This window comes from Crotalus tigris, unplaced genomic scaffold (assembly GCF_016545835.1).
Source record: "Crotalus tigris isolate CLP2741 ecotype Arizona unplaced genomic scaffold, ASM1654583v1 scf7180000018413.2111637, whole genome shotgun sequence".
Classification (NCBI taxonomy): domain Eukaryota; kingdom Metazoa; phylum Chordata; class Lepidosauria; order Squamata; family Viperidae; genus Crotalus; species Crotalus tigris.
The window spans coordinates 638,668-665,802 of record NW_024096990.1 but is presented as its reverse complement, the minus strand read 5'-3'; the positions used below and the strand labels follow the sequence as shown (position 1 = coordinate 665,802).

The 27,135-nt window shown below is 48.5% G+C and overlaps 1 protein-coding gene across 1 annotated transcript; it reads right to left on the bottom strand.

Annotated features, from left to right (window-relative positions):
- Positions 1-913: 913 nt before the first annotated feature.
- GSK3A (glycogen synthase kinase 3 alpha) lies at positions 914-25,138 on the bottom strand. The gene is made up of 11 exons (XM_039352145.1): positions 24,531-25,138; positions 22,604-22,791; positions 22,432-22,515; positions 16,553-16,663; positions 9,874-10,004; positions 8,441-8,547; positions 6,389-6,486; positions 6,098-6,193; positions 4,864-5,050; positions 3,050-3,151; positions 914-2,428 (listed from the first exon to the last, which is right to left on the bottom strand). Exons 1-11 carry the CDS (start codon positions 24,733-24,735, stop codon positions 2,352-2,354), a joined length of 1,386 nt encoding a protein of 461 aa, XP_039208079.1. The 5' UTR covers positions 24,736-25,138; the 3' UTR covers positions 914-2,351.
- Positions 25,139-27,135: the final 1,997 nt, after the last annotated feature.

Below are 27,135 nucleotides of genomic sequence, written 5' to 3'. Positions count from 1 at the left end.
CCAAGTAGAGCTGGGTCATCCAATCTAAGCACTCTTTTATGAACTTGAATTCTGTATAGGAGAATTTATGGCATTTCAAGTCGCCGGTGTTGACACAGGGAACGTGGCTGGAGCCTAAGATAGATACATAGCTCTAATTCGCACTGTGTGCCCCCAAAGAGTCAACCACCAATGCCTGGGGCAGCAAAAACCTTGATCCCAACATGAAGGAACGTTACGGAACCCCAAAACCCTACACATTCACATGTACGCAATGAAACTAGGATGGTACACAACTGAACCAATTCCATCCTCGCCGAGACCACTACAGGTAGTCCTCAACCTAGGACCACAATTGAGCCCAGCATTTATGTTGATAAAGTGAGAAATTTGTTAACTGGGTTTTGCCCCATTTTATGACATTTCTCGCCACACTTGTTAAAGTGAACCACAACTACAGTTGTTAAGTGAATCTGGCTTCCCCACTGACTTGTCAGAAGGTTGCAAAAGGGGATCACATGACCCTGGGACACTGCAACTGTCGTAAGTATGAGCCGGTTATTAAGCATCCAAATGTAAATCACGTGCTAAAATGGTCATAAGTCTTTTTTTTTTTCAGTGCCGCTGAAACGTCTAACAGTCACTAAGTCAGTGTTTCTCAACCTTGACAATTTTAAGGCATGTGGACTTCAACTCCCAGAATTCCACAGCCAGCAATGCTGGCTGTGGAATTCTGGGAGTTGAAGTCCACATGCCTTAAAATTGTCAAGGTTGAGAAACACTGCACTAAGTGAACATTGTAATTCAAGGACTACCTGTATTTGGCAACAAACACCTCGACAGTGATTTTCCATTTTCTAGGGCCTCCTTACTATTATTATTGTTTTATCTCTTTCGATTCTCTCCCCATTAATAAGGAGCTTCATGACAGTCCTTCCGTTCATGCCAATAATTTATTGAACCGGATGTCTGTACATAGCCAAAAAAAACCTAAGAAAGAAACTAACACACAATGTTGGAAGGAAAGAAGGGAGGGAGGGAGGGAGGCAGTGATGAGGATAAATATGAGGGTGAGGGAAATTATCCACAGGCTGCACCCTGGCTCCCTAGGGGGAACCCGTCAATCCTAGATGATTTGAAAATGGAAGGAAACGGGATTTGGGGGCGGGGGGGGGGTGTCAATCATTGCAACATTTCATTAAGAAAAAAAATAATCTATTTACAGGGATAATGGAAAAAGGAAGCCATTTTAAGGGGTTTAGATGAGGAAAATACGTATTTACAGCAGAAAGGGAAACAGGCATTTAAATTAAAACTTGCCTTCTCCCTTTTGAGAACCTCCCTACGGCCCCCAGAGGTCCACAACATGGATCTGCAGCACCGGGGAGGAAAACTTTGCGATAGGGAGCGGATGCAACGGAATTCAGAGCAAGCTTCTGCTTGTTTCCTGCCTGCTCTAATACCAGCTTGTTCCAGACACGCACGCACACACACGCGCACACATACAACGCACACACTTCACAGGGTTTCCCCCGCGAGAAATCCCAGTGCTACCTCTGATGGGATGGGAGGAAGAGCGAGGAATGGTTGGCCATGCCCCCCTCGCAATCCAAGGCAAGGGGGAGAGGGGGTTTCTTGTTCCCGGTTAAGAGATTGCGGTAGAGGCATGGCAAGCAAAAGGGCCAGGTCGGGATGGGGTGGGGGGGTGTTGCCAGGGGGGGGAAGAAGGGTGGTTTTCCCCCCGCTGGAATGGGACAAAACTGAATGTTTATTGGGCTATAAAACCGACCTGCTTTAAAACACAGCATCCGGGTTTCATAGGCAGACAGGCCTTGGGGATGATGGAGGGCAATCTGGGGAAGGAACCATTAACAGTGTGAAGGGATATACAGAGGGGTGGAGTTCGGAAAGCATGAATGACAGACTGGAAATAAAACCATTTTTTTTCCCCTCCCCAGGGGACCGTTAAAAACAAGAGCAAATTAAAACTCAATTAGGACAGACTTGGGATTACCCAGAGGGAGAGGGAGAAAGGAAGATGGCAGCAACTCTCCGGTCCTTCACCCCCCCCCCCTCCGGAGGCACCAACCTGGACCGCTTTTGACAAGAGAAGGGAGCCCTCAAGCCATGGGATTTTTCTGTCTCTCTCCCCCCCCCCCCAAGCCAAAGCATTAGAGGACAACCTGTGAGGGACTCCCCCCCTCCCCTCCCTCCTGTCCAAGTGGCCACCTATCCCCAACTGGCCTCCCCCTCCACCAGGTCCCCAGGCCAAGATTGCTTTCCCCCACCATTCACAGTTCAGAGAAGTCCATGTGGGTGGCCTGGGGGTAGGGGGTAGTGGAGGGGACCTGCCCCCCGGGCCCAGCGACCCCTCAGGAGGTATTGGCAATGGGTCCTGCACCGTCTCCTGGTGTGACCTGGCTCCTGTCAGTGTTCATTCTTCCCTCACCTAGAAAGAGAGAGAGAGAGAGAGAGAGACAGGAAACAGTCTGAAGCTATGTTGGACCTTCCTTTTCAAAAGAAGCCAAGTTGTTTGTCTCATTTTGTTGTTAAGGTGCCTTGGCGGTACAGTGGTTAAACTGCAATACTGCAGGCAAACACCACCCAACATCCTGGAGTTCCGAGCCTGACGGGGTTCAAGGTCAGTAAAACGAGGACCCAGGTTGTTAGGGGCAATAGGCTGACGTTGTAAACCGCCCAGAAACTGCTATATAGCACTATCGAGCAGTGTGTAAGTGTAGCAATAGCAATCCCACTTAAGACTTATATACCGCTTCATAGGGCTTTACAGCCTTCTCTGAGGGGTTTACAGAGTCAGCCTATTGCCCTAATAATCTGGGTCCTCATTTTACCAACCTTGGAAGGACGGAAGGCTGAGTCCACCTTGAGCCGGTCAGGATCGAACTCCTGGCAGTGGAATGCGGAGTTAGCCTGCAATACTGCCTTCTAACCACTGCACCACTTGGGCTTTACGTGCTATTGCTGTTGTACGCCACACACAAATAACCCCCTCGTGTTATAGCTCCTGCTCCAAATTCAAGCGAAGCACCGCAAATGAGATAGCACTCACTGTGCGAGGTTCCAGAGCCAGACACAGGCCCGACTGAGCTCGCCTGGGACCGGATGTGGGGTGGAATGAGGTTGGAATTCAACCCTGGCTGGATGGACAGCTCTGCAAAGAAAAAAGAGAGAGGGTGAGGCACCCATAACTCATCTGGGGAGGATCCGTTCATTTCTGCAGGCTCTTCAGCGTGCCCGAGGAGCTGTTAACCTACAAAAGTTGAGAGCTCCACCAGACGTTTTATTTTTTGATACACAGCGTAAAAAGACACAACTTTGCAAATGAAAAAATGCATTGGAAACTCAAGCTCTTCGCCAGCGGTGTTTTTAAAGCAGCTTTTAATCTCCCAACACTGCAAAGCTTCCGTTCCCAATTAATTGTTTTAAGATCATTCACACTCAACCGCTCAAAGATGTTATCTGGAGCACGGTGCCAGCCTGATGTGAAAGGCTGCAGGCCACGTGATAGCCATCTAGGGCACTTTTCTCCTGTTAAAGCTGTTACACGGACAGCATCAACTTTGCTGAATTGAAAGGAGCTACGCTGTTTAAAAAAAGAGAATGTCAGCATTTCAGGTTGCAGCCAATTACGTTTCTAGGGCTGGTATTTTATTCCTTTGCCGGTTCTACTTCACGGAGGCGGAAACCCTTCCTGGGACACCTCACCTGACCTTTTGTACAGAGGGAAACCAAACCAGATTAACTCTCTCAATCATTTATTCATTCAAACACAGGGAATAGGAAGCAGCAGAAGATGGAATGGAGTGGTGAAAAGGGCCAGCAAAAATATAGATCTCACAATATAACTGTCATAAATTGAACTGGGAGCTGAAGTCCACGAGTCATAAAAGAGCCAAAGTTGCCTACCCCTGGTCTAGCGGATAAGGCACCAAGCTAGAAAGTGGGAGACAATGACTTCTAGTTCTGCCTGAGCCATGAAAGCCAGCTGGCTGACCTTGGGCCAATCACCAAGAGACTGGGAGTTCTAGTCATGAAAACTGGTTAGGTGATTTTGGGGTCATCGCTCTTTCTCAACCCATTTCACCTCAAGAGGGTTTTTGTTGTGGGGAAAACAGGAGGAAGTATTGTTCACCACCTTGAGTTATTTGCAAAAAAGCGGGATATAAATTAAATAAATAAAGCATTGGGGGGAGGAGAAGGCAGTTCCCGATACGGCATTCAGCAGCAGTTGATTTGATGCCTGGCTCGATCAAGGCATAGGTTGGACCATAAAAAAGGCTGAGCGCCAAAAAATGGAGACCTTTGAACTCTGGTGCTGGAGAAGACTCCTGCGAGTCCCCTGGACTGCAAGGCGTTCAAACCGGTCGGTCCTAGAGGAGATCAACCCCGACTGCTCTTTAGAAGGCCAGATCTTGAAATTGAAACTCAAGTACTTTGGCCACCTAATGAGAAGGAAGGACTCCCTGGAGAAGAGCCTAATGCTGGGAAAGATGGAGGGCAATAGAAGAAGGGGACGACAGAGAATGAGGTGGCTGGATGGAGTCACTGAAGCAGGAGGCGTGAGCTTCAATGGACTCCAGAAGATGGTAGAGGACAGGAAGACCTGGAGGAACATTGTCCATGGGGTCGCGATGGGTCGGACACGACTTCGCAACTAACAACAACAGTTCTCCATAACAAATATCTGTGCTTCCTTGAATTTTTCAGCATTTTGGGAGAGGGGGGGGTCAGCACTGTTTCCCTGATTATTATTATTTTTTCCCAGCATTTGGGGGACCGTTGTGCCTGTTTTCCCTCGGAATTTTTCTTTTTTAAACCAAAAACACTTGTTTGTGTCCGACTAATTAGATCCCAGCCACTTACCCACAGGGCTGAAATTGAAGAGCGGGGGCAAGTCACGGCCATTGGGCAACCGGGCGTTGGGCTCGCGCAGCTCGTCAAAGAAACTGTTGGCACAGGCCTCCAGGGGAGAGAGACGAGTGGCCGGGGTGTACTCAAGCAGGCGGCTGCACAGCGAGATGGCCTCCAGCGGCGTGCGAGGCTTAAACACCTGCGGCGGCAAGTAAAGTCAATGGAGAAGGCTGGCTTCGCTTAATGACTGCATTGCTTCGCTTACCAACCAAAAGGCTGTAAAAATCAGGTAACTCACATAACAGCTGCATTTCTTAGCCGTGAAAATCCTGGCCCCACTGTGGTCATAAGCTGAAAAATACCTGTGCGATGCATGTACAGTAGTGGCCGAAATTATGAAAACCTTTTGGGAAAAGTGTATTTTTGAGGTTTGATGGCTAATAGCACCACTTTTTTTTTTGGAGCAGTACCATAAAATTACATATCAATTGAAAGATAATTTAATCAAGAATGTAACGCAACAAAGTTCGTTCGATTATCTGTACTGTAGTCTATGAAAAGTTACAGCCAAATAACCAGAAAAAGGAAGCACAACTTGCTTAGGTTGATATCAGGGAGCTTTCCTTCATCTGACGGTAGCCAATGAGCGTTGAGTGTTTAGAGAGCCAATCAGGTATCATCTTGTTTTGGCCATGAGCCAATCAAATCACAGTAGGATCCAATGATTGATGTCATGTACTGAAGCTGAGAGAAGGACATTTGTCTCTGTGTTATGTGATCGCTATCAAGTTGGTTGGGGTTTTTTTGGTGTTCTTTCATTGAGCGAGCTTGTAAAACGTAATAAAATTAAAGTCATGGTGCAAAGAGTTGACTGGTCGCCCAGAAAGCGATGTAAAATAGTATTTTTAAGTGAACAAGGCAACAATTATAAAGAAATGAGAAGAAAAATGGGTGGCAACTTAACCGAAGTGTTCCTACTGTACACTTTTCCCAAAAGATTTCCACAATTTTGGCCACTACTGTAGTTGCTGTATTTAACTGGCACAAGGGCAGCTGGCAGGGTTCCCTGGGGTGGCCTGGTTGCAGAGATTTATTTTAAAGCCAGGCGCATGGAACCCAACGATGCCAGGACCCTTCAAACGTGCCCTTTTCAGGGCTACTCTAGAAATATAACTCTCTTGGGCAAGAGCATGAAGTCAGCCCTCACGTTTCATCTTTTCCGCCCTCTCTCTGCCCCCCTCTTTACCTTTATCCATGGATGTGCTTTGATCTGGGGGAACTTAAACTCTGTATAGTTGGGGTTCATCTCTCGTATCTGTTCCCGCGTCGGTGTTCCCAACACCTACAGGAGGGAAGGGAAGGAGAACGATCAGAGCACGGCAAGTCTGGATCGTACTTCGATTAACAAAAGTCCAGTCACTCATCAGCCCATCAGGCTGACTCTCCAGTTCCACTTTAGAGCGTTGTTTGCAGGACTGAACACAGGCTGTAGCACTCTCGCTAAAGGGCAGCTGGGGGGGGGGAGTTAAAAAGTTACCTTGATGATCTCCACGAGCTGATCCACTCCGCTGTCCCCAGGAAAGATGGGCTGCCCCAGGAGCAGCTCTGCCAGCACACAGCCGGCAGACCAGATATCTACGAGGGAAGCCGAAAAGGGATGTCGTCAGTCCCGCCCTGGCGAGCAGCAGTACCCCACTGCTTGCTGTAAGGAGCTTGCTGTCAATGCTGCAAATACTGTATATTCTTGCTTTGACAATATGCAAAACTGTCTGGTAATTACTGGGTTAATACATAGCTTAGAGTGGGGGGGGGGAAAGCCTGGGAAAGAAAGAGGAAGTAAACTTTTGACCTTCACACTAATTGGATAATGTGACTTGTGACTGCAAGACAAGGGAGGGGTTTAGCAAGAAAAGATTGATGCCAGCGAGAGGAAGTCAGATTCTGGCATCAATACGTCCATGATTGTGACCGGCAAAATTGTAGCTCTGTAATAAAGACTTTAGGAAACATGCCTGAAAGTTCTTTGAAGTGCTTCATTAGTCGGAACCTGTGACACTTGCAGTGCTTCCCCTTGGTTCCTGAAACCGCCCTCCCAGCTTGGCTGGTTTTCTGGCCAGACAAGAGATCTCGGCTTCAAAACTCAGCAGCTCCAAGCAGATGGCAAAACAAGGGCCAGCGAAAATGCTTGTCAGTGAAAGACAAAAACACGGTCCTAAGTGACAGGAATCAAAATGCTTGCTAAAAAGATTGGGGAGGCAGAGCTGAGGGGCCTAACGGCCACTTCCAATGCTCGCCTGACCGTTACAAATAGTCCTCCAGGTACAACTACAATTGTGACTGGAACTTCCGTTGCTAAGTGACGTGGTCGTTCAACGAGTCACATCCAATGTTACAACTTTTCCCACAGTGAAGTGCACTTGGTTTTCCCCATCAGCTTTGTTGGAAAGCCCTGGGAAGCTCATAGGTGGCAATCAGAGGGCCCAGTGTAGTAATCAGTGCTCAGTCATTGCAGGGTGCAAATACGGCTGCCCGTCTTCACAGCATTTATTGCATTGTGTACAGTTTTACAAGCAGCAAAAGTTTAACATGGCAATAGCGTAGCAATAGCATTTCATTGGTTAAACTCCTTACCAATCCTTAAGGATAGAAAGCCAAAGGCCCAAAACAGGGAGCAGTTGGCTGTAACATCCTGTTGGTGTAAGCTACCTGATATCAGGCAGGTGAGGTCATTGTACCAGCCTGGGGTACATTGTACCAGCCTGCCATGGTGATGTGTAGGGATGAGATAATGTAGAGCAGTGGTTCTTAACCTGTGGGTCAGGACCCCATTTGGGGTCAAACGACCATTTCACGGGGGTCGCCAAACAATGCAGTCCGCCATTTTTTTCCCCTTTTCCTTAGCTGTGCTACTCCCTTTTATTCTATTGGCTTTTGAAAGCCAATAGAATAGACTCTCTTGAATAGAGTCTAATTCTATTGGCTTTCAAAAGCCAATAGGAATTGTCCAGGCTGTCTCTGCCCTGCTGAGCCCGCCAAAAGTCCCATTCTGCCAACGGTGCTGCACCAGTTGAGTAGTCCTCAACTTACGACCGGTTGGGGGTCGCGGCATTAAAAAGGTTGAGAACCACTGATGTAGAGAGAAGAGGCACACAGGCTTTGGAGGGGCAGTTTGCTGCACACGACCTCTACCTGGCCCCCACCTCTACAGCCCAGGATGCTGCAACTATTTTAAAGACACGTCAGTTGCGGAATGTCCGAATTCTGACAATGTGGCCGCGGGGACCCTGCACTGCCACAACTTTGAACAGTTGCTAAAGGAATGGTCCTACCTATATAGGTCTGTCTTCCCAGGATGCAGCACAGACAAGAGTTATACCCTAATGCACCCCGTTTTCAGGCAGGCTACAACTCCCAGGATTCTCCAGCTAAGGCATTTCTGGAAGTTGTAACGCCACACCTGGAGGTTTTGGGAGAAGGCCAACGCTCGGAGTTTGCTTCCGGAAGCAACACATCGATAGGAAGGAAATTCACTTGGTCTGAGAGACAAAAACCTGTCAGATGCCTCAACGGGCGGCCAGGCCATTCTCACCTATGTTTGAAGTGTAATCGGTGGCTCCAAAAATGAGCTCAGGCGCACGATAATAGCGAGAACAGATGTAGGAAACGTTTGGTTCGCCCCGCACCAGCTGCTTCGCACTGAAAAAAAGAGGGAACGGTGGATGGGGGTCCAGAGAAAACTGGAATGCTGTTGAAATGAGGGCAGAGAGGCATAAATCAAAGCCTCCCTATGACCCCACCCTCAAGACCTCCAGCATTTGTGAACTTTATTATTTATTATCTAACCAAAAGTGAAAATTATTCAACACGCAATCTAAGAACGCCAATATAAATTATAATGTATCTACAGTACAATTCTATGTAAACAAAATAAATACAAGGATAGCTTTTGGTCCTGGCTCCACTCAGTTTTGGGGACTGCTGTTTGCCCTCAGCCCATCATTCAAAAGCCACAGAGCGATCTCAGCCCAGAAAAGGGATACCTGCTGCCCCATTTAAAAGAGTAACAGAGCTGGAAGAGACCTTGGAGGTCTTCTAGTCCAGCCCCCCCCCCCCCGCTCAAGCAGGAGACCCTATATTATTCCAGACAAGTGGCTGTCCAGTCTCTTTTTAAAAGCCTCCAGTGATGGAGCACCCACGATTTCTGAAGGCAAGCTATTCCACTGGTTAATTGTTCTCACTATCAGGAAATGTCTCCTTAGTTCCAGGTTGTTTCTTTTCTTCTTGAGTTTCCATCGGCTGCTTCTTGTCCTTTCTATTCTATTCTATTCTGTTCTGTTCTGTCCCTCCATTCCATTATTCTATTCTATTCTATTCTATTCTATTCTATTCTATTCTGTTCTGTTCTGTTCTGTTCCGTTCCATTCTATTCTATTCTATTCTGTTCTGTCCCTCCATTCCATTATTCTATTCTATTCTATTCCATTCCATTCCATTCTATTCTCTGTTCTATTCTATTCTATTCTATTCTGTTCCGTTCCGTTCTATTCTATTCTATTCTATTCTATTCTGTTCTGTCCCTCCATTCCATTATTCTATTCTATTCTATTCTATTCTATTCTGTTCTGTTCTATTCTATTCCATTCCATTCCATTCCATTCCATTCCATTCCATTCTCTGTTCTATTCTATTCTATTCTATTCTATTCTATTCTATTCCATTCCATTCCATTCTCTGTTCTATTCTATTCTATTCTATTCTATTCTATTCTATTCTATTCTATTCCATTCTCTGTTCTATTCTATTCTATTCTATTCTATTCTATTCTATTCTATTCCATTCCATTCCATTCTCTGTTCTGTTCTATTCTATTCTATTCTATTCTATTCTATTCTATTCTATTCCATTCCATTCCATTCCATTCCATTCCATTCCATTCCAATTCTATTTTTGGCTGTAGTGCCACAAGGTCTACAGGCAAACCCACTCCCCTGGTTAGAGGGTTATGTCGCGTGCTTCTCTCACCTGCCGAAGTCGCAAAGCTTCAGTACTGCTGTATCAGGATCCACCAACAGATTCTGAGGTTTGATGTCTCGATGACACACACCTTGAGAATGAATGTAAGCAAGGCTGCGGAACAACTGATACATGTATACCTGAATGGAAGAAGGGCAGCAGCCATTAACAAGTGTCAGTTTGATATACTTTAAATCATTAGCATAGAAAATAGCAGCCTGTGAATTCTTAGTCCTGCCTCAGACAGGAAAGCGGGCTAAGGGACTTTAGGCCAATGACCAGGAGATGGTGAGTTCTAGTCCCTCCTTAGGCATCAAAGCCGGCTGGGTGACTTTGAACCAGTTCCTCTCCCTCAGCTTGCCTCACAGGGATGTTGCTTATTGATTATTTAATTTTTATCTCACCTTTATTACCTTGGAGAGTGAACACACCTAATCCTTCTACTTTCCCCTGTATAACAATCCTCAATTGTTGCAGTGAAAACTGATGGAATGGGTAGTAGGTTATGTTCGCTGCTTTCAGTTGGCCAAAATACATATTTTAAAGTGGGATGAAAATATAATACTATATCTTAAAGCAAAAGCTAGCTATAAATATCGGCTTCCTTCATACTACGATCCTCCTCTAATTTTAATATAGCCAACATAAAGAGTAACGTGGTATCCGTCTACCTACTCTTATTATGGATAATGCAATCACATGTGATTTTAAAGCACATTCCTCTGTCCGATGATACCAATGTCCTTATTGTCTAGGCCAGGGGTAGGCAACCTTGGCTCTTTTATGACTGGTGGACTTCAACTCCCAGAATTCCTGAGCCAGCCATGCTGAGGGGAAAGAGAGAGGTTTCCATGCTGAGCCATGCTGGCTCAGGAATTCTGGGAATTGAAGTCCACGAGTCATGAGGGGGGCCATAGTTCTCCCATGCTGGCTCAGGAATTCTGGGAGTTGAAGTCCATGAGTCATAAAAGAGCCAAGGTTGCCTACCCCTGGCCTAGCAGATTCAGTTCAGCATATCTGGAAGCTGTTAGCTTTCCCCAACCTATCTTAAGATTACCAGAATTGAAAGACCGTGTTGCATCCGAGCAGATACTTCCAACAGCAACTGGGCAAGTATATTTGAGAATTTAAATGAGATAACCTTCCCTATTATCATTTGTCCCTATCGTCTGTAGTCCTCAACTTACAACCACAATGAAGCCTGGAATTTGGGTTGAAAGTCATTGCGTTCATAAGTTGAGGCACCAAGTGATTCACTGTGTGATTCATTTTACGACCTTCGACTTAATTTGAAGACTGTTTTCAGGGAGGCCGTAAAGAGAGTTGCCTGATGAATCACTTGATTGGTAAGCAAATCAAACATAGGCATTATGCAAATTAAACATAGTCAATGGACTTTTTTTTTTTTTTTTTTGCTGTTTTCTGCCAGAAAAATGGGGGGGGGAGACAGAAATCATGATCACATGACTGCAGGACACTGTAGATGGTCGTAAATGTGAGCCGGTTGCCAAGCACCCAAAATGCAATCACATGACCACAGGGGTGGGGGGCGGGATGCAGCAGACGTAATTTCGAGGACAGGTCGTTAGTTATTTTAAAGACCGCTGCAACTTCAGACGGTCATTAAGCGGGGACTGCCTATAATACGTCTGCAAAAAGGGGGTCCTAATCGGACAGCCTGTTGATCAATGTTGGTAGATCCCATCATTATGGAGGCATCAAATCAAAGCCTCAATGCTCGCTGTCGTCCATTTGTGCAATAGACTATCCCAGTGGTAGCAAACCTATGGCACGCGTGCCAGAGGCGGCACTCGGAGCTCTCTTTGTGGGCACGCGCACCATGCCCTGGAGAGGGCAACCATCTTCTTCAACCAGCCGCCCGCTAACTTGCCGAGGTCCCATGCGCTTGCTGGCCTCTGTGTGCGGGGGCCGATGGTGTCAGGCAACAGCCCCCTGGCCCCTGCCTCGCCTAGCCCTGCGACATGGCACCCCCGCCCTGCCTCGCCTCACCCCGCAGAACCAGCCTCCTGTCCACCGCCCCACCCGCCAGAGACCCCTGGATCTCCCCCAACCCTGCCCGGCCCCCACAGGTGTCCCTCCCCAGGAGCAACATTGAGTTGGCCATGCCCACCCTGGCCATGCCCACCCGGCGGGCCACGGCCACCTGGCCAATACATAAGGTGGTTTGGGGTTGAAGTTTAGACACTCGGTCTCTAAAAGGTTTGCCATCACTGGACTACCCCATGGAAAACATAGGGGAAACGCCATGCCCACGGGTCATGGGTATGGATGGATTAAAAAGGGGGGGGGGATTTTTTTCTTTTAGCACTCTTTCTGCTAAACCACTGCTAGTTAACTCAGTGTTTCTCAACCTTGACAATTTTAAGGCATGTGGACTTCAACTCCCAGAATTCCACAGCCAGCATTGCTGGCTGTGGAATTCTGGGAATTGAAGTCCACATGCCTTAAAATTGTCAAGGTTGAGAAACACTGAGTTAAATGGACAGAAAAACCTAGATGCAGGCAGAAACGATCACAGCGCAGAATAACTATCGAATTCCGTTTGAGAACTCCTGACAGGAACCTAAAGGGAGTTAAGAGAATGAGGGGGGAAAGAGAAATGAGAGAGAATGAAGAATGTGGGGAGAAGACAAATAAACTGAACAGAAGGGCAGGCAAATACACCCATTCCAGTAGTCATACGATGAACGTGGGCTACGGGCCGAACTATTGCACTGTGTGGTCGTGAATGCGAACGTTGCTTGATTTTAGTGCTTGTCAAATATATTATGGAGAGAGAAAATTAGGAGCTTTTTTTAAACCACAAAATAATGCGAGTCAGTTTTCTTAACGGTGAAATCCACTTCTTTTTGCTTGGCCTGAGGCAGTCTGCAGCTGCCACCCACAGCAGCCATCAAGGGCAGACGGGGATCACTATGGCATCCAAATTGTGAGTCATCCTTTGCCCATGGTTCATTACCGCTTGCCCCAAGGGAAGCAGCCCTGGATGGGGAGGAAGACATGCACAGTCTGTCCCAGAAGCCTTGCTCACTGGGCTGCATGTGGTTGTCACCACCAATTGCAACAAGGAGCCATTCCAGAAGTTCTCCTTAAAAAAATAACTTATATTTGTTTGCAATCTTTCGGCTGGCTTAAAAGCCATTTGGAGAGGACTGGCCTCGAAAGACATAACGATACTAATGAAACAAATAAATAAACAGAGCCAGTTTGATCTAGTGCAGTGATGGCAAACCTTTTAGAGACCGAGTGCCCCAAGACCGCCCCCGCTCTGCCTCCTGCCCTTGCTTGCTCTACCCACACCTGCCCCCTGCCTCACCTGCCCGCAGGCCACGCACAGCCTCCATGGCCCGCTGCAGATTGCCCAGGCAGCCCTGCAGCGCCATGGCAGCCATGCCCTCCGCCACACCCCGCAGCATCATCTGCACACTATGGGGCTCGAGGGTGGAGTCTTGTCCATGCTGCCCGGCTGTGTCCTTGGCTGTGCTGCTCTGTGCGGGCCGTGCCTGGGGGTGACTCTCCTCCAGGGGGGCTGCTGGTGAGGAGGGGGCCACAGGGGGAGGTGGGGCTGGGGCGACGGTGCATGTGTCCACAGAGAGAGCTCCAAGTGCCGCCTCTGGCACGTGTGCCATAGGTTCGCCACCACTGATCTAGTGGTTAAGGCACCGGACTAAAAACTGGGAGATGGTAAGTTCTACTCCCACCATATCTATGAAAGCTAGCTGGGTGACTTTGGGCCAATCACCAGGAGATGGTGAGTACTAGTTCCACCTTAGCTGGAAAGCCAACTGGGTGACTTTGGGCCAGTCATTCACTCTCAGTCCAAATCACCTCACAGGATTGTTGTTGTGGGGAAAATAGGAGGAAGGAGGTGTGTTGGATATGTTAGCTGCCTTATTTGTAAAAATAACAAAGGCGGGAGATGGATGGATGGATGGATGGATGGATGGATGGATGAATGGATGGATGATAGATAGACAGATGATAGATAGATAGATAGATAGATAGATAGATAGATAGATAGATAGATGGATGGATGGATGGATGGATGGATGGATGGATGGATGGATGGATGGATGGATGGACGGACAGACAGATGGACATAAGGGCAAAACAGATATTTGCCTTTGGACTCCCTACAAGTAAAAAAAAACCTGATAATAATAAAGAAATAGCTGCTAAAGCCATTGCAAAATGCCATGCCATTCCATCTTTACACCCTGCCCCTTGAAGAGAGGGACAAACCAAATTCGACCCACTTTTCGGAGAAAAAGATCAAGAATTAAAAATAAAAGAACAACAATAAAAGAAAAAAAAAGAAAACACAGCACCCCAAAAGCACTGCATTTAATGGAAAGGTGGTTCGAAAAAGACCAAGGTATTTAAAAAAAACAAAAACCCGGAGGTATTTAAACTCAAGTGATTAAGAAGAATGCAAGGCAGGGTGGCACCCAGGACAGGTCATGCAATGGGGACCAAAGCTATTTAAGTGATGGGGAGGAGGGGAGAGAGAGAAAAAAAAAAGGGGGGGGAAGGTTTAAAAAAATAGGCTTTGTGTAAGGAAAGTCTCCTCCCAGTTTTTCTGGTAAAAAAGAGCTCAGGTCAGGAGGTGGTGGGATTCAACCGGAGCCCCTGGAAAGCTGCTATTCTTAGTTCGATAATGCCCAGCTGCTGGTAGAACCAAAAGTTTTCTTGGGAATCGGACGTTTTCTTGGCATACTCTCGTGTGGGATTTTATAAGTACAGGAAGAATAAAGAGATCTTTAAATCAAATAGGAATCCACCCAATCACTTGAAAGGCAAGCGGAAGGCAAAGAGCTACTGGTATGCAAAGAGGTGTTAAACAAGAACAGTGATCCCACTTCAGAGGTAGCTGGAGATCAGCTTCCAGGCTAAAGGTGAGGGTCAGCTGGCTTTGTGCTCCTCGCAACAACTGGACAACTACCGTTTCCCAATGCCAGTCTTGGCACTGCAGTCTGAACACTATCTTCCGTCCCTGAGTAATGCAAAGGCCAGGGCAGGTAGGAGAAGATAACCAAGTTGTAGCCAGACTGAGCCCTACAACGATTAACTTCACTGAAAATCAAGGGGCTTTGATTTGGACCCATTCAAGCTTCTTCCACACACAATATAAAACCCAAACAGTCAGTGGGGCAGGGCAACAACAGTCATATTCAATTCATGCCTTAGAAATAGAAGGTTCGTTCTAGAGAAAAGTCTATCTGGCTGCTTAAAAAAAATGACATTAATATTGTTATTAAATAGCCAGGGAAGATGGAAGGCATAAATGCTCGATGGGCAAAAATAATTTTACAGGAATAATTTCTCTTGTTAAGACAGTATTACGGGTGAAGGATTCCGCCGCAAACAAGTTTCTTTTCTTTTTTTTTATGATAATCGGAACAAATGCCCCCAAAGGCGTTACCCACAAGAAAGCTCACGTCGGACACCCATTCTGCCCAACCCGCAAACTGTAACTGATTCCCACAACTTCCTCCAGTCCTCAATGTGCAAACAACGGCTTGGTTTTTCTCCTAAACCAGGGGCAGGCAACCTGGGCTCTTTTATGACTCGTGGACTTCAACTCCCAGAATTCCTGAGCCAGCATGGCTCACCATGGAAACCTCTCCCTTTCCCCTCAGCATGGCTGGCTCAGGAATTCTGGGAGTTGAAGTCCACGAGTCATAAAAGAGCCAAGGTTGCCTACCCCTGGCCTATACTGTTCAAATGGCTGTCCAGTCTCTTCTTAAAAGCCTCCAGTGATGGAGCACCCACAACTTTTGGAGGCAAGATGTCCCACTGCTTAACTGTTCTGACAGGAAATTTCTCCTCAGTGCTAGGTTGCTTCTAGAACGAAGGAGAAATTTCCTAATGGTGAGAGCAATAGACCAATGGACTAGCTCGGGGGTAGGTGACCTGGGCTCTTTTATGACTCGTGGACTTCAACTCCCAGAATTCCTGAGCCAGCATGGCTAAGCATGGAATCCTCTCCCTTTCCCCTCAGCGTGGCTCGCTCAGGAATTCTGGGAGTTGAAGTCTACCAGTCATAAAAGGGTCATAGTTCCCTCATGCTGGCTCAGGAATTCTGGGAGTTGAAGTCCACCAGTCATAAAAGGGTCATAGTTCCCTCATGCTGGCTCAGGAATTCTGGGAGTTGAAGTCCACGAGTCATAAAAGAGCCAACGTGGCCTGCCCCTGACCTAAACCTAAGCCGTGATTTTTAAACCCTGGTTTGCTGAACAAAAGCCACAGTGGCCTGCTCATGATGTGAAGTTGTGAGTGAAGAGAGACAGAGATACGAAACCAAAAAAAAAAAAAAAAAAAAAAGAGAGAGAGAAAGGAAGTGTGTTCAAAGGGAAAGCGTGGGGAGCAGTACACTCACTTCTCTGCTCTGTAGACCGGCCTTCAGCAATTCTGCTCAAGGTCACTCTCTCCCTTTAGGGGAGGGACACGTTTTTCTCCTCTACAAAGTTCCTTTCCCAGCCCAAAGCGCTTGCATTTGGTTAAGAGTCCGAGACCCCTTCTGCAGGCCCACAGAAGGAAACGGATGGATTCTCCCATGACGCTCAACCTAAAACTCCAATCTCATTTATAGCTTCGTATGCGGTGGGAATTAACCAAAGCCTCCCTTCGCTGGTAGGAGAGGTTTCGAGAGAGGAGCCGTACTTACCTTCACATAGATGACAGGGATGGTCTGTTTGGCTTTGGTGAAGTGGCGGGCCACACGATAGACCGTTTCGGGCACGTAGTCCAGGACTAAATTAAGGTAAACTTCATCCTTCTGCAAGAGAGTGCAGAATGTAAGAGAACAAATGGGATCCCCCCCCAACTCACAGCGCCTTATCCAACAGGGGTGGGGAACTGTGGCCCTTTGATGACTGGTGGACTTCAACTCCCAGAATTCCTGAGCCCTCAGGAATTCTGGGAGTTGAAGTCCACAAGTCACCAAAGGGTCACAGTTCCCTACCTCTGCTATAACACGACTATAGACTATACCAGGGGTAGGCAACTTTGGCTCTTTTGTGACTCATGGACTTCAACTCCCAGAACTCCTGAGCCAGCCATGCTGAGGGGAAAGAGAGAGGTTCCCAGGCTGAGCCATGCTGGCTCAGGAATTCCGGGAGTTGAAGTCCACGAGTCATAAAAGAGCCAAGGTTGCCTACCCCTGGTCTAGGTTTATTCTAACCACACAGCCCAGCTCCCTCTAGGACACGGGTAGGCAACCTTGGCCCTTTTATGACTCGTGGACTTCAACTCCCAGAATTCCTGAGCCAGCCATGCTAAGGGGAAAGGGAGAGGCTCAGGAACATGCTGGCTCAGGAATTCTGGGAGTTGAAGTCCACAAGTCATAAAAGAGCCAAGGTTGCCTACCCCTGAACTAGACATCCCTAATTCCATTGCTGGCAATAGGGTGGGCACGGCTTCTGCATGACATGTCCGGCCAGCCGTTTGACACCCCTGAACTAACTGTCCTCATAGGCTCAGAATACTTACCTAGACAGAAACTTTATCCTGGAACGGTTAGTTCTAAGACAGGGGTAGGCAATCTTGGCTCTTTTATGACTCGTGGACTTCAACTCCCAGAATTCCTGAGCCAGCATGGCTCAGCATGGCAACCTCTCCCTTTTCCCTCAGCATGGCTGGCTCAGGAATTCTGGGTGTTGAAGTCCACGAGTCATAAAAGAGCCAAGGTGGCCTACCCCTGAGCTAGGCCTGTATTTCTCAACCTTGGCCACTCGGAGATGGGTGGACTTCAACTCCCAGAATTCCTTACCCATCATGGCCAAGGTGGCCTACCCCCCGACTAGACTATCGTTGTTTATTTGATTTGTATGGCAGCCCATCTCATCTAAGCAACGCTGGGCTGCTGACAACAGGTTAAAAAAAAAAAATCCCACAAAAAAGGCAAGTTAAATATCAACATACAAACACATAAAAAGCATCCCGCATCAGTGATGGAAGCCTGCATCTTGTTAGCAATGTCGCTTCAATAAAGAAAGATTCTAGCCCTGCTTGGGTAGCTGCAGTCTAAAAATGCAGAGATAAACATGCTTTGTTTATAAAATGAGAAAGGCCCTTTCCTGTCACCCTCTCAGAAAGCGGGGTGCAGCCGGCACCGTTGTGGCTTCCTCCTCTATAATTCTTGCGGTTTTGTGCTCAGAGGTATCCTGCTATTACTATCTCCAATTATTTTTGGATTCAGCTCCAAACATGCAACTTGCAGCGGAACTCCAGAGTCTCTTGCCTCGACTAAAACAGGGCTTTTCAACCATTTCACCCATTGTACCACTTTTAGGATATGGCAACATCCGAGTACCACCAGTCGCCTAGCAAGGGGTCAAAAACATGATGACCAAAAAAAAGGAAAGAAAGTGATAAAGTACAGGTAGTTCTCGACTTACAACAGTTCGCTTAGTGACTGTTTGAAGTTACAATGGCACTGAAAAAAGTGCCCCCCAAGCCACAGCCAAGCAAGACACCTGCCTGCCCGCCCGGTGGCACTCTTCCTCCTGTCCGAGGTTTTCATTGTTGTGAGCATTTCTGTTGAGGATTGGCAGCGGGGGTGGGGTGGGGTGGGGAGGTGTTTGGTTTTTATTCCCCCCGTCTGCTGGGTGGTTGCAGCAGGTTTTGGTCGCTTCACATGACCCTGGGACACTGTGACTGTCATAAATGTGAATCAGTTGCCAAGCATCTGAATGTAAATCACAAGACCCTGGAGAAGCTGCAACAGTCCAGCGGATCGGCGCATCTTCTGGGCTCAGCAGAAGCGCCAGGATCAGCGCTGCTTTCCAGCTGATTGGTGCTTCTTCAGGGCTCAGCAGAAGCACCAGGATCAGGGCCGAGCTCCAGCTGGAGCCTGGCGCTGATCCTGATGCTTCCACTGAGCCCTGACAGCCCTGCAGCTCCAGCCGTCTCTCACTCAGGCTTGTGCGGTGCTGCCACCGGTTCAGCTCATTCCCCTCCCCCGCTACTTTTCTAGGATGCTGGCGTACCACCTGCCAGGTGCCAATGTACCACAGGTGGTACCCGTACCACTGGTTGAAAAGCCCTATTCTATTCTATTCTATTCTATTCTATTCTATTCTTTCTAGTCTAGTCTAGTCTAGATCAGGGGTTCTCAACCTTGGCAACTTTAAGACTTGTGGACTTCAACTCCCAGAATTCCTCAGCCAGCTTTGCTGGCTGAGGAATTCTGGGAGTTGAAGTCCACAAGTCTTAAAGTTGCCAAGGTTGAGAACCAATGTTGAGAACCCCTGGTCTAGATTCATTGCATAAATCCTATTAATCCATGTTCAAGTTCCCTTTGGGACTATCACTATGGGAGATCACTTGAGCCGCAACCAGGTTTAAGCTCCTATTTGGTTTTCAAACTCATTGGAGAACTTTGACACACATAGCCGTTGAATTCATGCAATGCCTTAAGACAGAATCCAACAAACCACAGCGTTACCAGGAGACCAGATAATATCTATCAACCTAATCTGTCTCACAAGGCTAATGGGTGGGTAAAACTGGAGAAAAGAGCGGACCAGAAGTATAGGGAGGACACGTTGGAGAAACAGTGCAGACACCAAAACGCTAGCTCAACCAGAGGGAATCCGCGTTTGAACAGAACGTGTCCAGAAAAAATATCTTTTCCAGTGATCATGACACCTAGTAAGCTTAATGAATAAAAACATGAATACTCAATCTAGAGGGGGTACATATAGTCCACCTCAGTCAACAGGTGCATGGAAGCACAAACTATAGTAAGGAGGACTTAAAATCTTACCAAAAAAAAGGTTTTTAATATAAAAAAAACCCTCATGGTGTCAAAAACCAGGAGAATATCAAAGTGCGACTGAAAGATAAAAGTATCAAAAGTCAGGACAGGAACGTCAATCAAGAATTAGCCACTTACACTCCTGCCTGATCCATCTTCTAAAAAATCAACAATATTCCATGACAAGGTAGATAAAAATCAGCCGGTCACAGTCCAATACTTTTTAGTTTATAAGATAAATGACAAGAGTCTATAGGAAGTGAGTGGTATAAACATTTCTCCATTCTCCAGCCTGGTTAATTGCCATTATTTTTCCCTGTTATTTCTCTTACTAGCCTGTTTCCACATTGAGAAATCTGTGTGGAATCCAAGAGCTACAAAGCCATTTTGAGTAACGATCTGATTACTACTCCAGATAACCTCTATGCCAGTGGTGGCGAACCTATAGCACCGGTGCCAGAGGCGGCACTTGGAGCCCTCTCTGTGGGCACACGCACTGTCTCCCCAGCCCTGCCTCCTCCCACGGCCCCTTCCTCACCAGCAGCCTCCCCCCGGAGGAGAGTTGCCCCTGGGTGCAGCCCACACGAAGCAGCGGAGCCAAGGACATGATAGCTGCGCAGCGGGGACAAGACTCTGCCCTTGCATCCCGTTGTGCGCAGATGATGCTGCGGGGCACGGGTGGAGGGCATGGCCGCCATGGCACTGCTGGGCTGCCTGGGTGATCTGTGGCGGGCCATGGAGATGGTGGGTGGCCCAGTGGACAGGGCGGAGCAGGGACAGGGGTGGGGGGCAGTTGTTGGGCACTCGGTCTCTAAAAGATTCGCCATCACTGCTCTATGCTTACATTACTTTGGAAAACTGTGTGGATCAGCAGTTATGGATCTCTTAACTACTCATCCTGGCTCAGAGAACTCTATTAAATGGACCTTCTTTTCAATCTCTGATTCAATAAACTTATGCAATAAACACTAGGAGATGTTTCCTTCTTTGGAGGTTTTGTCCACCAAGGGAAGGAAGTAAATTATTTGTGGTTTTTTTCCTTCCCAAGGTCTAGTATACTGCAGGCGTTCCTCCACAATTGAGCCCAAACTTTCTGCTGCTAAGCGAGACAGTTGCTAAGTGAGTTCTGCCCCATTTATACGACCTTTCTTGCCGTCGTTAAACTAGTAACGTGACTGTTAGTTGAATCAGGCTTCCTCCATTGGCTCTGCTGGTCAGACAGTCGCAAAAGGTGATCACATGACCCCAGGACACTGCAACCGTTATAAATATGAGTCCATTACCAAGCCTCTTGAATTTTGATCATGTGACCGTGGGGATACTCACTTTTGCAGTGCTGTTGTAATCTGAACTGTCACTAAATTAAGGAGAAGCTTCCTGACAGTGAGGGCAATCAACCAGTGGAACAGCTTGCCACCAGAAATCATGGGCGCGCCGTCACTGGAGATTTTTAAGAAGAGACTGGACACTCACCTGTCTGAGACAGTATAGGTTCTCCTGTTTGAGCAGGGGGATGGACTAGAAGACCTCCAAGGTGCCTTCCAGCTCTATTCTATTCTAAATGAACAGTTATAAGTCGAGGACTATCTGTATCTATCATCTGTTTCAAGAATGGGCTATGAAGTACAAAGGATGCATTTTGATTGTGAACATGGAGGGGCATCAAGTATTAACCCAAATTTCTTGAGTCAGGTCATAAACATGGTTTCTGCACAGTCTTGGATTCCTGTCAACGCTTTAGAGCAGGGGTCTCCAACCATGGCCACTTTAAGACTTGTGGACTTCAATTCCCAGAATTCCTCAGCTAGCATGAATCTTAAAGATTACCAAGCTTGGAGACCCCTGCCTTGCAGTATAGACAGTATACTATAGATCAGGGCTTTTCAACCTTTTCACCCATTGTACTACTTTTAGGATATGGCAATATCCGAGTACCACCAGTCGCCTACCAGGGTGTCAAAAACATGATGACCAAAAAAAAAAAAGGGGAAAAAGTGATAAAGTACAGGTAGTCCTCAACTTACAACAGTTCGCTTAGTGACTGTTCGAAGTGACAATGGCACTGAAAAAAGTGCCCCTCGAGCCACAGCCGAGCAAGACACCTGCCTGCCCGCCCAGCGGCGCTCTTCCTCCTGTCCAAGGTTTTCATTGTTGTGAGCATTTCTGTTGAAGATTGGCAGTGGGGATGGGGTGGGGGTGTTTGGTTTTTATTCCCCCCCGTCTGCTGGGTGGTTGCAGCAGGTTTTGGTCACTTCACATGACCCTGGGACACTGTGACTGTCATAAATATTCAGATGCTGAATATTACATTCAGCATCTGAATGTAAATCACAAGATCCTGGGGATGCTGCAACAATCCAGCTGATCGGTGCTTCTTCTGGGCTCAGCGGAAGTGCCAGGATCAGCGCCGAGCTCCAGCTGGAGCCTGGCGCTGATCCTGGCGCTTCCCCTGAGCCCTGACAGGCCTGCAGCTCCAGCCGTCTCTCGCTCAGGCCTGTGCGGTGCTGCCACCGGTTCAGCTCATTCCCCTCCCCCGCTACTTTTCTAGGAAGGTTGCGTACCACCTGCCAGGTGCCAATGTACCACAGGTGGTACCCGTACCACTGGTTGAAAAGCCCTGCTATAGAGAAAGAAAGGGATTACGGGAATTCCAGTCCAAAATACAAAGTGGGCAAATTACAAATCTGAGGCAGACCCTCAAAAGCAGAAAGAGGGCCAAGAAAAAAATAAGCCCCGTTACTCTTCTATGGCGTGCCCTCTTTTCTCTCTTTCCAGCTTTTCCTTACCTTTTCTCCGCTCGAGTAGAAGAAATATCGCAGGCGGACAATATTGCAATGATCCAGCTTCCGCATGATCTGTAGCTCCCGGTTCTGAAGTAAAGACAAGAGCGGCCAAAATGAGACAGGGAAACCCAGTGGTAAAACCAGCAAAAGACAGACCAGCCCCTTCCAGTCTCACCTTGAAACGTTTATCTTGTAATACCTTCTTGATAGCCACCAGCTCACCAGAGTCTGCTAATCGGGCTTGGTAGACAACGCCAAAGGACCCATTGCCGATCACTTTGATATCGGAATATGAGACTTCTTGAGGGCGGTCAGGACCCTGGCCGGGTGTGGCCACCACCGTGGTCACTTTACTATTATCTCCTGGAAAGAGGAAGGACGGTCAAGTCCAGATGGCTCAGACGGGACAAAAGTCTGATGTAGTCCAAGTGGCCTAGTTTGAACTTCCCATGTGTCTTCCTCTGTCTTTCCCAATCCATCTCCACAAACGACACCCTTAAAACATGTCCCGTTCTAATGAAAAAGATGATCTTCACCAAACCCACATTAATACTAATAGCAATAGGCGCCTTGGGTGCAACCCCGAAAACAGCCCGAACACTCCTTGAATACCATCAACATTGAGAAAATCCTCCTCAGTCAATTGCAAAAGGCAGCTTCACTCGGAACAGCTGACATCCTGATACATATCTGTAACACCTTCAAACATGCTCATCTGCCTATTCCAGGTCCCTGGGAAGGACTTGATAGGTGGACAAAAATACCAAACCCAGTCTGAACATCTGGCTGTGTGATGAACCATAGGAATAATAATAATAATATAAAAAAACAAGTGGTTCATCCTTGGCCCCATGGGTTCCAAAGTCAAATTCTACCCTAAGACGACCCAGACGCCTACAAAGCACATCATCACATCCCAACTCCTGACGTGCTTGAATGCCAGGAAGGAACAACTAGATGCCGCCAGGAAAGAGCAACTAGATGCCCTAGTAGCAAGGTTGACCTTTTAAGATGTGATGGCCGGCTCATTGCTACCAAACCTGCTACCAAACCGGGGGTAAGTCGTTAAGAAAAACTGGGGGGGGGCAAATAACCAGAGAGAAGAGCAGAAGGACAAAAGATTCGGGCACCCATTTGTTTTTTTTTGCCCAAAGGAGCTGGCAAACCACTACCATGGGCTTTATCCTCCCGCCTGCCTCACCCGGTTTTCCTGCTACAACTTGCATCCCTGGTGAGTTTCGCTTCAGGCTTGCCACTCCGATGCCCTCACCCCTCGCCTGACACCCCCCCCCGCCCCACCCCTCGGCCCCCACCTCTGGCCAGCAGGCTCTTCTCTCCCCTCTTCCCTCCAGCTGTCTCCCCTCGCAGCCCTGGGGCTCCGGGGGAAGAGCCTCTAGCAGCCCAAGGCAGGGCGCCCCTTCGCCGCAGCCCTCCTTCTTCTTCTCCTCCTCCTCCTCCTCCTTCGCAGCCGAGCCCAACCGGCGCTCCATCCAAAGGCTACGGGCGCCCGCAGTCGGCAGCCGGGGACAGCCCCGGGAAAGCAAGCCCCGGAGGCCTCCTCTTGCCCAACCTCTCTCCCCCCCCCACCCCACTCCCTACCCCTGATTTCATCCTGACGTCACCGGGGTAATTCTGCAGCCCTCTTCCAGTTGCTGACCTCGGATAGCTTCGCCCTCCCGAGCCCCGGTGCTGCCAGGGGAGGACTTCTAGGCGGGCGGGCGGGCGGGCTCACCTTGGGCGAACCCAGCCGGCCTTTCCGCCCTACCCCGGCCGGGCCCAACGCCCCCCGCCCACTCGAGGGGCGTCCCCTGGCCCTCCCCACCTGCTCCCTCCCTCCCTCCTCCTCCTCCCCCAGAGCCCCCTGACCCAACTCCTGCGGCCCCCCCCCGGGGGCAGATGAGGCTCGCGGGGTCTTCCCCCCCCCGCCCAGGTTTCCCCTTTCCGCAGCGCGGCTCCTGCCCCTCCCGGCGCCTCGTGCCCGGCTCCTGGCGCCCCCCCCGCCCCCACCCCATTCCGGCCCCCTCGGCGCTCCTCCTTTGTGTGGCTCCCCCTGCCGCGCCTGCCCATTCATTCCCGCCCCGCCCGGCCCGGCCCAGACTTACGCCCGAGCTTGAGCCCCGGGACGGCGACCGTCGAGCTGGTCCCGCCTCCCCCCGGGCCAGGCCCGGCAGCCCCCCCGGGTTTGCCCCCAGGCGCTGCCCCCGAGGTTGGGCCGGGCGCGGTGGGGGCCGTGGCGGGAGCCCCGCCGGACGGGTCTGCGAAGGAGCTCGTTCGGGGCCGGGAAGAACCGGCGCTGCCGCTGCTCATGGTGAGGCCGACACCGGGGAAAAGGGGAGGGGGGGCCGCGCTGGCTGGCTCCGTCTGAGGCGGCTTGGGAGCCGGCCCTACCCGGCCCTGTTGCAAGAGCCGACGGGAAATGGAGTCTCGGGCGCGGCCCGCCTACTTATCTGTTACGGAAGGGAGAACTCGATTTCCCAGAAGGCGCCGCGCAGGGGACGGTCGTCAGCGCGGCGGCCGAAAGAGCTGATGGGACATACAGTCCTCTCATCCCGCACCCTTCTGCAGCCGGCCGGGCTCAGGACTACAAGCCCCGGTGTGCCTAAGCCTTGAAGCGAGGGAACGTGGGAAATGGAGTCTTAGTCTTCGTAGCGCGTAATTCAGAGCTGACGGGAGAGCACTCCGCTTCCCAGCATTCCTCGCGCGGACCTGGCCAGCCTATCGCACAAGAGGCAAGGGGACGTCTGAGGGGAAAAAAAAAAGATTTGAGTTTGGCTCCGCCCAACCAGAGCAGGGAAAGGAATCATGAGGCGCGATAGAGGCGCGAGGCGAGCGCTCGGCCGCCTGAAGAAAAAGCCAAGAGACTTAACCTTTTGCCCATCGCCATTTCTTATCCATTACCCCAAACTCAAAGGGATCCGCCTGGAGGGCTAACAGGCTGTGCGGCGCGACGCACGGAGGGGGAAAACTTGAGGGGCTCCGGCAACTGCTTTTCCCGAAGTGCTTTGCGCAGGCCCCGTGACTCGGCCTGGGCTCGGGCTACCAGGGCGGACTACGGGTCCCAGAGTGCATTGCGAGCAGAAAAGGCGTCGTTGGGCTGAGGGGTCTTGGCGCCGCCGAAGTACCGAGGAGTCGTGAAACCCTTCGCCGCCGCCGCGGCAGACGAGAAGCGCGATATCCAACCAGGCGGCCGATACCCCCGGCCCGGAGGGCAGTCGGAGGAGCTCAGGCGGCCTTTCGGGCGCCCGGCGCGGCCCCGACACGCTTCCCGTCATGCACCGCTCTGCCCTCGAGAGGACTTCTGGGAGTTGTAGTTTGCACTACAGCTGGATAAAGGCCTCTGGCTCAGAACCAAAATAACAGAATTGGAAGGGACCTTGTGGGGGATCTAGTCTTGGAGGCAAAAATCAATAGCACTTAGGCCTATTATACGTTTTTATTCTTAACACATTTATCCCACCAAACTGAAAGTGGAACAGTATACAGGTAGTCCTCCACTTACAGCCACAATTGAGCCCAAAATGTGTGTGGCTAAGTGAGAAGTCGGTTAAGTGAGTTTTGCTCCATTTTATGACTTTTCTTGCCACATTTGGCAAGGGAATCACTGCAGTTGTTAAATCAGTAACACGGTTGTTAAATGAATCTGCTTTCCCCACTGACTTTGCTTGTGAGAAGGTCGCAGAAGAGGATCGCGTGATTCCGGGACGCTGCAACCGCCATAAGTTCATGCCAGTTGCCAAGCATGTGAACGTAAATCATGTGACCAGGGGGATTCTGCAACGGTCATAGGTGTGAAAATTGGTCATAAGTCACTTTTTTTCCGTGCCATTGTAACTTTGAACGGTCACTAAGCAAACTGTCATAAGTTGAGGACTACCTGTAGCTTTTCTTTGATTTATTTTGCAAGAACCCAGTGAAGTAGTAGATGGCAATGCTGGGTTGTATATCAATCATTACATTTCATAGAGGAGTGGGAATTTAATCCAGGTTGTTTGAATTTTATGATTGATGATCAATAACTTATCACTTTGTTAGAATAGAATGGAATGGAAGAATAGAATAGAACAAAGCAGAACAGAATAGAATAGAATAGGAACAGAGCAGAATAGAATAGAATATATAGAATAGAATACAGAATAGAATAGAATAATGGAATGGAATGGAATAGAATAGAATAGAATAGAATAGAATAGAATAGGAATAGAATAGAAAATGTGGAATGGAATGGGAATATTAGAATAGAATAGAATAGAATAGAATAGAATAGAATAGAATAGAATATATGGAATGGAATGGGAATATTAGAATAGAATAGAATAGAATAGAATAGAATAGAATAGAATAGGAATAGAATAGAAAATGTGGAATGGAATGGGAATATTAGAATAGAATAGAATAGAATATATGGAATGGAATGGGAATATTAGAATAGAATAGAATAGAATAGAATAGAATAGAATAGAATAGAATAGAATAGAATAGAATAGAATAGAATAGAATAACAGAGTTGGAAGGGACCTTGTAGGTCATCTAGTCCAACCCCCTGCCCAAGCAGGAGTCCCTCCACCATTTCTGACAGATGACAGTCCAGTCTCTTCTTGAAAGCCTCCAGTGATGAAACACTGACAACATCTGAAGGCAGTCTGATCCATTGATTCATTTTCTCACTGTCAGGACATTTCTCCTGTTGTTTGTATGTACACTGAGAAC

Excerpts from the sequence above, each read along its gene's own strand:
- GSK3A (XM_039352145.1), bottom strand. The coding sequence starts at position 24,735 with ATGAGCAGCGGCAGCGCCGGTTCTTCCCGGCCCCGAACGAGCTCCTTC. Across the intron at positions 6,194-6,388 it reads AGCTCGTGGAGATCATCAAG|GTGTTGGGAACACCGACGCG; the intron begins GTAACTTTTTAA and ends TCCCTCCTGTAG. Across the intron at positions 2,429-3,049 it reads TGGCTCTGGAACCTCGCACA|GTGAGGGAAGAATGAACACT; the intron begins GTGAGTGCTATC and ends CTCTCTTTCTAG.